The sequence below is a fragment of the Pyricularia pennisetigena genome, chromosome 5, assembly GCF_004337985.1.
Source record: "Pyricularia pennisetigena strain Br36 chromosome 5, whole genome shotgun sequence".
NCBI classification, from domain to species: domain Eukaryota; kingdom Fungi; phylum Ascomycota; class Sordariomycetes; order Magnaporthales; family Pyriculariaceae; genus Pyricularia; species Pyricularia pennisetigena.
In genome coordinates, this window is record NC_043743.1 from 4016546 (window position 1) to 4029446 (window position 12901).

Consider the following 12901-nt stretch of genomic DNA (forward strand, 5'->3'; position numbering starts at 1 on the left):
GGGGAGGTTTCTGGATGCCAAAAGCTGTAACAGGGGGTACCCTGCACCCAGCGGGCGGGTTGGGGCGTTGAAGCTGTGACTGTGACGTTCGTTCATTCTTCAACAACTTTGCCCCGCATCTACCGACCATCGAGGTACCGTAACTTCTTGCTTTGAAGTAATTACCTAGCTTCCAAGAGGCGGATATGGAGTGAAAGTCCATTCGCCATCTACCAAGACTCGCGCCTGACCAATTGGTACCTGTTAATTCAGGACTGTCTGAAACCTTGTGTTTATCTTTTCCTTTCTCCCAAAAAGAATTGGGTAGCAGTTTTGGACTAGACGACGACGGGTGCGAGCAGTCAGTCAGTCAGTCTTTATTCAACAAGCAATCTCTTCAACTCGGTGTATGACATTGTGAATCAAAACTTTGCCACACACTTTTCTTGCTTTCATCCCGAGAAACAAACCGTTCATCTCGTTGGATGAGTGAAATATTTTTGGCAGCAAAAACACTGCCACACACCTTCGACAACTTTGAGAGTCAATACAGTCACTACTTCCTGAGATACTATATTATTGTCGTCAGCAAAGTCTCAAGTGGCCATTTATCGCCACAATAAGTACAGTCTTTTTACTTGGTCGGGAGAAAGTTCAGCACCGTAAAAAAAAAAAAAGAAAAAAAAAGAAAAGACTGCAGATTCTCCATTTACGTATACTTCTGGTCTGGAATAACAAAGTTCTTTTCAACACTGCAAACCATGGCATCACAGAAACGAGTACAAAAGGTATGAAGACTAGTCTGAATACAAGCAGAAAACAGACCCAGAACCCCGAAGCAGTGATTGCGAACTTGACTTAACCCTGTTCACCTCACTAAACAACAACCTTACTCCAACCCAGGAGCTTGCAGACTGCATGGCCAACCCGCCGTCGGGAATGACTGTCAGCCTCCCGTCGGACGCCGACATCTTCACGTGGCACGTGACGCTGGCCGGTCCTCCCGAAACGATCTACGCGGGCGGGCAGTACGGTTTGGTGGTGAAGCTGCCCGCCGACTACCCATTCAAGGCGCCCATCATCACGTTCGCCACGCGCATCTACCACCCAAACGTGACCAACGACTCGGCCGGCAACATTTGCATCTCGGCCCTCAAGCCCGAGAACTGGAAGCCCGCCAGCAAGCTGCTCGGCGTTCTCGAGGCCGTCAGGAACCTGCTCATCGAGCCCAACCCGGACGACCCGCTCGAGGCTAGGATCGCAGAGGAGTACAAGTCCAACAGGCAGGAGTTTGAAAAGAACGCCAAGAGCTACGTCCAGAGGTACGCAAAGGGCCCGCCGACCTTTGCGAGCCCGCAGACCGAGGTGTCCAAGGAGTCCAAGTGAAGGCCGGGTTTGGTGTTTTATATGGCGCCTGGGCATGTTTGCGCATGGGATGGAGAGAGGGCGAGGCAAAGAGGTGCTGTAATTCGGCGACTTTTATGGTCTTCTACCTAGCGTTGATTTGGCACTTGGGCAATGTTTGCCTGATTCGAGGTGAATGCAGAAACGCGCAAAATAAAATGCGTCTCCTCAACTTTGTATTATTTTACTAAACAAAGAAAGCCAGGCTTCCCCAGTCTCATTATTGCCGGAAAAACACATGTCTCACTGGCCCTCTGTTAACACCCTGGTCCAGTCAAACTTCCTCCACCGCTTTTTGAAGTCGTCCGTCCGGCTATCCGACCTCGACCACCTCGGCTGCTTCTTGATGAGGTCCATGTCCGAATCGAGCATACCGCCGATGATCTCCCGTGCGAACTGATCCCCCCTGGGCCAGCTGGACTCGTCCTCCACGACGTGGCCCAGCCCGCCGTCCAAGTTGAACCAAACGTGGAAGTAGGGCGCCTCCTTGGCGATGCTCCGACGAAAGGCGAGCTTGCCCAGCCCCTCGCGCGCCTTTTTGGCCGTGTCGATGTACTTTTTGTGCTGCGACCACTCCTCGCCCACCGTCAGCATGGCCTCCTTGAAGAAAGCCGGTGCCGTGTCCCCCTGTTCGTAGGGGATGGGCACGGCCACCATGTGCGCGTGTCCGCGGCGGTGCGGAGCCGCCGCGTTCTCGTAAAATAGCACCTCCCGCCCTTGGTCGTGGTACAGGCGCGTGAGGGACTTCATAAAGTTTCGCATCTCCTCCCATTCGTCGTCGTCGCACTCGAGCAGGTTCTGGCGGTGGCTGAGCGGGACCAGGACGGCGCCGCCTTCCGCACCGTTGTTGAGCTCTGGGCCCGGAGCTAGGGTCATGTAGACGCGCGTAGCGAGCGAGACGACGGGGGCGATGGGCAGGTTGCGCGGCGGCTCGCGGTCTTCGTGGTGGCAGAGCGGGCAGCTCTCGAGGATCTTGTTCATGCGCTGGAACTCGCCCACAGCCAGGGCCTTGAGCGCCGCGTCCGATTTGTGTGTGCGCTTGGCCAGCCGCTCTGCGTTCTCCTCCATGTACTCGAGGTCGTTGTCGAACTTGGCGTCGCGCGCGATCCGCTCCGCCATCTTCATGCCGTCGCCACCTGCCTGGCCCTTGGTGCGCTTCTCCTCGCGGACCATATCGTCAATCGTCATGTCGTCGTTGGCGACCAAGGTCCCGCGCTCCCGGCCGCGCTTGGTGTCGAGCGCCTTGGTCTCGGCACGGTGGCCGCCTGCCGCGAGCATGCGGCTATGCGAGGCATCCAGGACGACGGCGCGGTCGTTGGATACGCCCGAGGTGAAGGATGTCATCGCTGCATTGTATTCGGCCTCGAGCTTCTCGGCATCAGGGGCTCGGCGGAGTTTCGCCTTCATCATGGCTGCACGCATCCTATTCAGTGTTGTTTGATCGATGCGCGCGGCGGGTGGGTCGTCTACCACGACGGCCTGCTCTGGTGGAGAGTCCGCAGCGTCTTGGACTTCGCTTGGGCGACTCTCGTCGATATTTCGCTCTTTATACAGCTCCCCGGTAGGACCCTCTTTGCTCTTGTAACCACTGCCATACGTCCTGCGCCTGTCCATCTCAATTCTTTCCTCCCGGGCATCGTCAAATTCGCGAATGCTCCCGAAAGTCTCGGCCCCAACCTCATCCACAGGCCGTCCTGTCCTCTTGGCAGTGTCGTAGACTCCTTTTAGTTTGGTCATGCGCCACTGCGAGCCTTCATCTCCAAATTTGTAGCTGACTTCAGCTTGGGTCGGGACCTGCAGGTCTTCAAAGGCCTTGCCGCTGTTCATTGCAGCTAGCACACCGCTGTTGAGCTCCCGTTCCGAGATGAAACGTTGCTCAGGCTCCTTCTTGACGGGGCCCTTGTCTTTCTGTGGTCGATGGACGTAGTCGACATCAAGGGCTGACGGCGCAGTCATCCAAGAGTCCCTGACAGGCCGAGCCCCAGCTTCGGCGGATGGTGTCTCCTCGTCTGGTAGCGGAAGGTCCTCCTTGGGGTCATGAGATTGGATGTAGCTCGGTTCGCCAAAATCATCACCTCCACGCCCATGTCGACGACTGGGCGAGCCGTGCCTGTGCCTGTGCCTGTGCCTGTGCCTCGAGCTATCCTTGTCGCGGTCATATTCATCCTCGTCCTTTCGGGATCTTTTGTGTCGGTGTCCATGTTCGTCGCGGTCCTGGTCACGTTCACGAGAGTCATGCCTCCTGTGCTTGTGTCTATGTCCGTCCGAGTCGCGATGGTGATCGCGATTTCTCTCACGGTCGCCAGTGCGATCTGAGGACCTGTCGCGTCGATGGTGATGTCGGCGTTTCTCTTTGCGTTCGGCTCTTTCTTGTTCGCGTTCTCTTTCGGCCTTGTCCGCGGCCAATTGCTTCTCAAAATCGTCCAGGCCGTCCATTTTGGGCGGTTGAACTGATTACGATATAGTTCAAAGCCGATATGGCGATTTGAATACTATACTCTCGATAAATCCAGGCTGGTTATATAAATGGTAGTTCTAGAGTGGTGAAGTGCGTGGTCGGAGAGCTTCGTTTTGTTTGTGCAGGGGTGTGATGTCAGTTTTCTCCAGAAATTAAAATAAATACCCCTGTCAATATCCGACTTGGCGCCATCAAACCCATCAGTGGGCGGGGCTAAATTTCTCGCCGCATTCCCCGCCTAACATGTTTCTTTTCAGCACTACTACTACCACATCCCTATTGAGCATTACAGTTTTTGGCAGATCCGGAAGCAGTGCACTTTAAAAAAAAAAATGGCGTCAGAACCGGCCACATCCGCTGCGACCAGCGGCAAGGCTGACAAGCCTGTGGCCATCGTCTGCGTGGGCATGGCAGGTCAGTTGCGCCGCGGCTTTCACTTGTGTTTGCGCAAAGCTAACTCGGGACTTGGTGTCGCGGCAGGCTCCGGCAAGACTACCTTTATGCAGCGCATAAACGCCCACCTTCACGGCAAGAAGGATCCTCCGTACGTCATCAACCTCGATCCAGCTGTGCTCAACGTGCCCTTCGACAGCAACATCGACATTCGCGACTCGGTCAACTACAAGGAGGTCATGAAGCAGTACAACCTCGGACCCAACGGCGGCATCCTCACATCTCTGAACCTTTTCGCGACAAAGGTCGATCAGATATTGAACCTGCTGGAGAAGCGCACAGCCCGAGACACGCCAGAGAACGCCGGTCGCAAGCCCATCGAGCACATCCTGGTCGACACGCCCGGCCAGATCGAGGCCTTTGTGTGGTCGGCCAGCGGCACGATCCTGCTCGAGTCGCTGGCTTCGTCCTTCCCGACCGTGATCGCGTACGTGGTCGACACGCCGCGCACCCGCTCGACCAGCACCTTCATGAGCAACATGCTCTACGCCTGCAGCATCCTGTACAAGACCAAGCTGCCCATGATCCTCGTCTTCAACAAGACGGACGTGCAGGACGCGTCCTTTGCCAAGGAGTGGATGACCGACTTTGACGCCTTTCAGGCCGCGCTGCGCGAGGATGAAGAGCGCAACGCCTTCGGGTCCGCCGAGGGTGAGTCCGGGTCCGGCGGCAGCGGCTACATGAGCAGCCTGCTCAACAGCATGAGCATGATGCTCGACGAGTTCTACGCGCACCTCAACGTCGTGGGCGTCAGCTCCATGACGGGCCACGGCGTCGACGATTTCTTCACGGCCGTCGCCGAAAAGGCGGAAGAGTTCCGTCGCGACTACCAACCCGAGCTGGAGCGGAGGCGGGAGGAGCGCGAGGAGGCAAAGAAGCTCATTCGGGAGCAGGAGCTTGACAAGATGATGAAGGGCATGTCTTTTGCGGGCGACAAGGGAGGGGCTGGTGCTTCCGGCAGCAAGGACGACGAGGAGGACGAGAATCCGGATATTGCTGCGTTGGGGAGGAGGGTTGACGCTATAGACTCGGACGACTCGGTCGCTGATGATGACGAGATGGACGATGAGGGGTTGAAGGCAAGATATGAGGCGGCGCTGAACGATGCGAATGCGTCGATGAACCAGGACGCCAGCTTTGCCAACTACCTGCGGTCTCAGGCCAACCAGCAATGAGGGGGTCAGTGAGCAATGCGTAGGATCAGTGGGTGGTGTTGGGAGGGGGATGGGCATCGGGCATGTACTAGCATCAGGCGGCGTTAAATCAGGGTCATTACTTCGTATTTGTGATACCAAAAGAATTGGATTCTATAGAAAAGACGGGCTGTTTTTTTTTTTTTTTTTTTTTTTTTTTTTTTTTTTTTTTTTTTTTTTTTTTCTGTTCACGGTAGCGGCCGCTGTCTTTGCACATTTTTCCACATGTCCTTCTGCCATTGCCAACTCCAAACTCCATCCATTATCATAACCTGGGCGTGCGATTTCAAGAGTCGCTGCCTTGGATTTAAATTGCATCAGTCCCGCCCATTCACCGTGTCTGTCGACTTTACGCCGTAATGCTAGTCCCAAACCAGTTTGATACAAAAGTATCACTCGAGAGCAAGGGACCATCCATCGCTGTTGAATATGCGGTCATCGCGCCTCGAACTCGATCATGCTGATTACAAACCAATACCTCGTCAGCTACCGTTAACCGTGACCGCTTCCGAGTCATCTACGGAATGTCAGCTATGCGGCGCAAAGCAAAACTCACCGATTCGTTCTGTTCTTGTACAAGACACGGCATCCGCACTCGGTGCACCGGATAGGGTCGCGGCGGTTCATCTCGAATTTGAAGCCGCAGTCGCCGCAGCTGTAGAGGATCGGCTGGCTGGGGGCGGCCGACACGGCGCCACCGCTGGCACCGCCTTGGCTCTGGCTGGCGCCGCCGGTGGGCATTTGGTACTCTTCGCGAGACATGTTTGTCTCTTTTTTTTTTTTTTTTTTTTGGTTGGTTCGGTGTGTGAGTGCGTGCGAAAAGTGCTGAGAATATCGATTATGGTAACGTCATGAAAAAAAAGCGCGTGTTGTGATAAATGACTTGGTTGCGGAGCGCGTCTGCAATCAAAGGGAAGACTGGATGGAGGAGGTGGGGGGGGAAATCAAGGCCGGAAAAATTGGGCGGTGAGATGGCAGAACTTTCTGCGATAGGATGCTTACATCATCGCAGCCTGCAGGGGGAAGCTTTTGGGATGCAGGCGAAGCTAACGCCGGGACCCTAACCCTGCGTCCCCAATGCCTCGGTCCGGCTTGTTTGGACCGCATCGTGAATGAACCTGGAAACTCACTCACAAGGCGCAGTCATTAAGATCAACTGGCAGACCCTGCTTTAGTTTACAACACCCCCTCAAGCGATGTACTATTAATAGTCAAGCTGCTTCCGGGATATCTGCCTATCAGCCAGATCTCAGATCTCTCAGATGATCTTGAATTAATTTCAGTAGAAACCTTCTGAGATGGTGCAACTCTACGAGAGTTGAGAGCTGTCGATTTATTGCAATTGTTTCCCACCAAAAGGGGAGGGACAGAAAAAAAAGAGAGAGAGAGATTTAAAACGTCTCAAGCCCAGACAGGTCAAACCCTTTTAAAGGATGGACAAGCCCGGCAGCAAAGACGAACCTCGGGCGCCGGAGGACGGGCGCTGCCCGTTCTGCAACATCTCGAACCAATACGTGCCGTACGACCCACAAGCGCCGCCACCGGCCAGCTCCGAGGCCATCTCGCCGGCGCGGACGCGGACGGACCCGGACACGTTCCTGCTGCTGTCGACGCCGCTGCTGGTGGCGTTCCTGGACATCATGCCGCTGTCGCGCGGGCACGTGCTGCTGTGCCCGCGGGCGCACCGGCGCAAGCTGACGGCCGTGACGGCGGCCGAGGCGCGCGAGCTGGGCTTCTTTGTGCGCGTGCTGTCCGAGGCCGTCATGCGCGCCACGGGCGTGGCCGACTGGAACGTGGTGCAGAACAACGGCGCCGCCGCCGCCCAGGTCGTGCCGCACATGCACTTCCACATCATCCCCCGGCCCGAGATCCGCGAGCAGGGCCGGTGGAGCGACCGCTTCACCATGTTTGGGAGGGGTCGGCGCTCCGACCTCGACGAGGACGAGGCCGTCGAGCTGGCGGCCAGGATAAGGGAGTGCGTGGCCGAGGTCCTGAGGGAGGACGATCGGCAGGGTGGGCAGGGGTTCAGGTCCAAGTTATGACGGGTGCCTTGCTCTCGCCGAAAAGTTGAAACCCTATCACGACCGTGCCTACGCATCTTTGTCCGAGTACTACATGAAACTCTCTGTTGTGTGTGTATGTATGTATCATGTATCATGTATCCTGTATCACGTATCATGTATCATGTATTTAATAGAATACTGGATTCGGGTTGTGTTTCCAATTCTTTATTTTGTTTTTTTATTATTTACTTGTTTAATCATCCATTACTCAATGTAGCCAACCTCACACGTCAAGGTGCTAATCCTTGAGCCAACACTACAAGCAAACCTACCGACACCAAGTAGCGCGGTTTTCAATCGTCAATTCGTGATACTATATCTCCTGGTCCTGTATCCAAAAAAAAAAAAAAAAGTATATCAAACTCGCTTTCTGATACGACTGCTCATCCGAGCAGATTTACTGTATCTCTGATGCAATCAATCTTTGTGCAATGCTCGAAAAAAAAATGCCCAAAGCTCCCTAAAATGTCCCCAAGAACGCCTCTTTTTCTCAAAAGAAAAGCAAAGTAGAGAGAGAAAAAAAATCCACAGAGAATTAATACTCTTTACTCAATGGCGGCAGCACTGTCCGGGCAGCCCTTAATGGGGTTGATGCTGTGCTCGTCAAAACTGAGCTTGAAGTCGTCGCCCAGCTCCTTGCGGAGGGCTGTCGTGACGGCCTCGAGCACGTTCTTGAAGACGCCAAAGTTGGCCGGGTTCTCCTCGTCGTTGTCGCCGCCCTGGAACACACCGGTGCGCACCAGACACGTGTTCCAGCCGTACATGTTGCCGCCGACAATATCCGAGGCCGGGTTGTCGCCGATCATGTAGATGTTCTCGGGCAGGCGCTCGTCCTCCTCGCCGTAGAGCTGGCCCATCCATGAGGTCAGCACCTCGTCGGCGTACTTGTAGGTTGCCAGCTCGGGCTTGCCGTAGACTGTACGCTCCAGGTCGACGCCGGTCTGTCAGTGTGAGATGAGTTGAGGTTAGCAAACAAAACTCTCGACTTGTACATATTTGTTATGATTGATGATAGATCCATCATCTACTTACCAATGACTTGTACATGGCCTCAAGTCCAATCCTGAAAGCACCTTGGCTCATCCTGGGAATGGGGTGCTCGGTAGGGCAAAGCATGTCGCCCTGCGAGAAGTAGATGGGGATGCGGCGCGACACGGGGTCGTCGCGGCACAGGGTGTGCAGCCTACCATCTTCGGACCTCAGCAGGTCCATGATGATCTGCATGTCGGTGGCGTAGTCGCGCGAGTCGGAGAAGACGAGGATGGCCTCGATGTTGGTCTTGCTAAAATCCCTGGGGCGGGCGTGCTTCCTCTCCTCGTCGGTGAAGACCCTGTAGGGAGCAATGGTGGGGTCCCAGGCGACGATGTCGTTGGGGACAACGACGTCCTTGAAGCCGTAGAGCTCGGCGACGTCGCGGCACTTTGTGCCCTCACCGCCGACAACCAGCACCGTGTTGTAGTAGGCCGCCAGGGCCGACATGGGCGTGTGCGACTGGATGAACTGGGCCGTGTCGACCTTGCTGCCCAGGATCTTGGTCAGCTGGTCGCAGCGGGCCTGCTCGGGCTTGCCGGAGCCGTTGGTCAGGAAGATGTGCGGGATCGGCATGCCGAGCTCGTTGTCACCGTTGAGGATCTCGAGCACGCGCTTGCCCTCGGGAATCAGCCTGTCGCCGTGGACCAGGACACCGTCAATGTCAAAGGCAAAGGCCATGTTCTTGACCTTCTTGACCTTGGCGGCCTGCACGTCCTGGATCTGCGACTGGATGATGTGGCGCGAGGACTGCAGCACAGGCATGGCCGGCCGCGAAGTCTTGGAGCCCTCATCCTCCGACGGCCTGTGGATAGACGACAGCCGCGAGCGCCTGTGGATGCGCGGGATGGGGAGCGAAGTCCCAAAGGAGTTGCGGGAGCCGCGGCGGTCGCGCATCGACGGCGACATGGACAGGTTGTGCATGTACTTCTCTGCGTCCGAAACCGAGGGCCGAGTGGCCGGCACCTCGATGGGGTCTGACGACTCCTCTCCGATGCCGTCAGGGCCAGGGATGGGGAGGCTTGTGCGGGGAGACAGGGCGTCTTCGAGCACAGCGCCGCTCTTCACGGGATGAGCAGCTCCGTTGCCGTTAGTGTGTCCATTGGTGCCGTTAGTCTTGGTGGGAGGGCCTGTGGGGTTGGGGTCGACACCAAAGTCGACATCTGCAAAGGTAGGCATGCTGAGTGGGTTTTTGTGTGAATATGCCTAGATGTTGTTGTATGTATGTGTGAGATGATGAGCTGTTACAAAGGAACGAACGAAAATCATGTAACAGACTTTTGAGCAGGAAGAATGACAATCAAGGTAAGAAAAGAGAGCGAGGTGCACACTCGATATGAGTCCGATATCAACCTTTATACTCTGTCAGTTTTGACGTCAGGCACTACCGTGCAAATTCACATGTAAGGCAGGAGGTAGTCAGATAACGCCATGGACCCCAGCATAAACACGTAATAGGAGGGGCCAACTTTTTTTTTTTCTTTGAAAAAAAGGACCCTTTTCGTTGGGGTCCTTCGTTTCACTCTCTGCAGTCTAAACTCCATGATCTTCCATATCGATACTGTTCCCTTACGTAGGACGTGTACAGTACTCTGCTGGCTCTGGCCGCCAGTGTTTGATCGGTTGGTGGTGTAAGTGGCTACACGCAGGGAGGTACGTAGCAGGTGGTAGAACTATCCATCTCCACCCTGTCAATGTCGTTTACACCCATCCCCGCCGCGTTCGATAATGGGCCGGAAAAGGCCCGGTTTAGACGGGCCTCACCGACTCAGTTATCGTCATGTCGAACAAAGCACGACGTCATTGTAAATTCACACCGAGTGCTTGGAAAACGCAGTGTCGAGCAATAAAAGCAAGCTACTCGGTTTTCCATGTAAAAATTGGGTCCAAAAGAGAGGGTTCCTGCTTTGATCGCCTCAACTGAAACTGCTTCGTTTCCGGGTCCAGCCGCAGGAGTGTGTGCGAGTCCACGTCACCATGGATCCCGAGTTAAAAAAAATCTTCCTCGGAGATCTCAGGGTCGAAAAGGTTACTCTGTTGGTTACTGTACTGTTGAGTACATTGCAGGACCCATATCGGGGCGCAATTACCGCAGTGATGCTTGTATTCTCGCATGATGCGAGTAGAAAAGTCTAAGCAAAAAAAAAAAAAAAAAAAAAAAAAAAAAAAAATTCAGCACAAGGAAGAATAAAAATCTAGACCCAGTAAAAAGTCTGAGCTGGTTGGACAAAGCATTGCCAAATGGACAGATAAGGATGGTCATTATCTTGCTTTGAGCTTTGGACAGTTACCGCACAGTGTCCAAGTCTAATCAGGGCCCTCACCTTTTTCCGGTCAGTCTCGAAGGGTCCCGGAGGTGCGGCTCCGCAAAACCGGGGCCAACTGCCGCGCCAAGTGGGCCGGGTCGCCGACAAGGCCGGGTTTTCGCCTGGTAGGGCCAGGCACGACATTGGAACGCATGACATCATTGGATGGATACCGTCCCACGGGCCATCTTGGCCGTTGTTCTTTCATCCAATTAATAAGGTTCTTCCCTGGTGTGTTGCAAAGCAGACAGCAACGAAAAAAAGAAAAAAAAAAAAACTCTGCACATGTCGTCTCATCCCTCGCTTATCGCTAATAATAAAGTGATTAGATAAAACCCACTCTTTTGCTTTGCCACGAACGAAAAAAGTTTTTTTTTTTTTTTCTTCAGTCTTCTTTTCAGCCGCTTCTAATCTTGGATCCACATATCACTCGACTTTTGCCTTGGCCACTGAAGCTATACCGAGTCAGCTTCACATGTCATCACCAATGGATTGACGGTATCCCGGTGTCAAGGTCCATATTGACCATGAAGCGTGTCCTGTACAGTACGTAACTACGTAACGCAGGTACGTAGGGGTTAGCTGGGCAAGCTGGGGCGTGTGTGATGGGTTTTGTCCTGCATTTCTGTTACCCAACAACGACTCGAAGGATTATGACAGTACAAGTACCTAAGAGGGTGTGAAGAAAGGGGAAAAGGACCATGCCTCAATGACGTCAGAATGGCCGCTTAGATTTGGTGGATTCACATCAGCAGCGGGGGGTTTTGATTGCTGTCGGTGGTATCCTTGTGTGGCTCGCACGAATCGAGCTTCTCTTGTTTTTAGACAAAGTTGCTTGTGCATCTTGTGCTATACCGCCAACATAATCCAAACTCATCTTATATCCCAGAAGAAAAGAAGAAAAAAGAAAGATAACAGTAGAAGAGGAAGAATACACTCACTCACTCACACTCATATCTCACCCTCATCACCATCACCACAATGCCGGCAACCTTAGCCAACAAGACCTTCAAGCTCAACAACGGCGTCGAGATCCCCGCCGTGGGATTCGGCACCTTTGCTGCCGAGGGCCAGCCGGGCCAAACGTACAAAGCAACCAAGGCGGCACTCGACGCCGGCTACCGCCACCTCGACTGCGCGTGGTTCTATCAGAACGAGGACGAGATCGGCGACGCCATCGCCGACTTTCTCAAGGAGAACCCGTCGTTGAAGCGCGAGGACCTCTTCATCTGCACAAAGGTCTGGAACCACATGCACGCGCCCGAGGACGTCAAGTGGTCGCTCGAAAACTCCCTCAAGGCGCTGAAGCTCGACTACGTCGACCTGTTCCTGGTGCACTGGCCCATCGCCGCCGAGCGCACCGAGGACCGCCAGGTCAAGCTCGGCCCGGACGGCAAGTACGTCATCAACAAGGAGCTGACCGAGAATCCGGAGCCGACATGGCGGGCCATGGAGGAGCTGTATGATGCCAAGAAGGCGCGCGCCATCGGCGTGTCCAACTGGACCATCCCCCTCCTCAAGAAGCTCTTGGCCATCGCAAAGGTCAAGCCGGCCGTCAACCAGATCGAGATCCACCCTTACCTGCCCAACGAGGAACTCGTGCGCTTCTGTCTTGACAACGACATCCTGCCGGCCGCCTACTCGCCGCTCGGCTCGCAGGACCAGGTGCCCACGACCGGCGAGCGCGTGCGCGACGACCCGGGCCTGAACACCGTGGCCAGCCTCAGCAACCTCACGCTCGCGCAGGCGCTGCTCGGCTGGGGCATCAAGCGGGGTTACGTCGTGCTGCCCAAGAGCTCGACCCCGTCGAGGATCAAATCCAACCTTGAAGTGCCCGACCTGTCGGACGCCGACTATGAGGGCATTTGGAGGGTCGCAAACAATCGCAAACCCACGAGGTTTGTTGACATGAAGGACACTTTTGGCTACGATCTCTGGAATGAAAGCCAGTAGATTGCATGAATTGAATCGTGAGCGACATTCTAATTTTTTTTTTCTTTTGTTCAAACCAGCGTG

General features: G+C 54.7%; 8 protein-coding genes across 8 annotated transcripts; 5 read left to right on the forward strand and 3 right to left on the reverse strand.

Moving 5' to 3' along the window:
* Positions 1-740: 740 nt before the first annotated feature.
* PpBr36_09052 (uncharacterized protein) lies at positions 741-1365 on the forward strand (the record flags this gene model as incomplete). The annotated part of the gene is made up of 2 exons (XM_029896176.1): positions 741-767; positions 883-1365. The coding sequence occupies 2 exons, from the start codon at positions 741-743 to the stop codon at positions 1363-1365; spliced, it is 510 nt and encodes a 169-aa protein (XP_029747665.1).
* A 261-nt stretch (positions 1366-1626) lies between these two features.
* On the reverse strand, positions 1627-3819 carry PpBr36_09053 (uncharacterized protein; the record flags this gene model as incomplete). The annotated part of the gene is made up of 1 exon (XM_029896177.1): positions 1627-3819. The coding sequence occupies one exon, from the start codon at positions 3817-3819 to the stop codon at positions 1627-1629; it is 2193 nt and encodes a 730-aa protein (XP_029747666.1).
* Positions 3820-4173: 354 nt separating this feature from the next.
* PpBr36_09054 (uncharacterized protein) lies at positions 4174-5469 on the forward strand (the record flags this gene model as incomplete). Its single annotated transcript, XM_029896178.1, has 2 exons — positions 4174-4255; positions 4322-5469. 2 exons carry the CDS (start codon positions 4174-4176, stop codon positions 5467-5469), a joined length of 1230 nt encoding a protein of 409 aa, XP_029747669.1.
* A 453-nt stretch (positions 5470-5922) lies between these two features.
* Positions 5923-6249, reverse strand: PpBr36_09055 (uncharacterized protein; the record flags this gene model as incomplete). Its single annotated transcript, XM_029896179.1, has 2 exons — positions 5923-5947; positions 6044-6249. The coding sequence occupies 2 exons, from the start codon at positions 6247-6249 to the stop codon at positions 5923-5925; spliced, it is 231 nt and encodes a 76-aa protein (XP_029747670.1).
* A 671-nt stretch (positions 6250-6920) lies between these two features.
* PpBr36_09056 (uncharacterized protein) lies at positions 6921-7529 on the forward strand (the record flags this gene model as incomplete). Its single annotated transcript, XM_029896180.1, has 1 exon — positions 6921-7529. One exon carries the CDS (start codon positions 6921-6923, stop codon positions 7527-7529), a length of 609 nt encoding a protein of 202 aa, XP_029747243.1.
* Positions 7530-8095: 566 nt separating this feature from the next.
* Positions 8096-9758, reverse strand: PpBr36_09057 (uncharacterized protein; the record flags this gene model as incomplete). Its single annotated transcript, XM_029896181.1, has 2 exons — positions 8096-8491; positions 8583-9758. The coding sequence occupies 2 exons, from the start codon at positions 9756-9758 to the stop codon at positions 8096-8098; spliced, it is 1572 nt and encodes a 523-aa protein (XP_029747244.1).
* Positions 9759-10868: 1110 nt separating this feature from the next.
* PpBr36_09058 (uncharacterized protein) lies at positions 10869-11296 on the forward strand (the record flags this gene model as incomplete). The annotated part of the gene is made up of 2 exons (XM_029896182.1): positions 10869-11116; positions 11275-11296. Coding segments are annotated over 2 exons (270 nt in total), but the record flags the coding sequence as incomplete, so codon positions are not given.
* Positions 11297-11866: 570 nt separating this feature from the next.
* On the forward strand, positions 11867-12838 carry PpBr36_09059 (uncharacterized protein; the record flags this gene model as incomplete). Its single annotated transcript, XM_029896183.1, has 1 exon — positions 11867-12838. The coding sequence occupies one exon, from the start codon at positions 11867-11869 to the stop codon at positions 12836-12838; it is 972 nt and encodes a 323-aa protein (XP_029747675.1).
* Between the last annotated feature and the right edge of the window lie 63 nt (positions 12839-12901).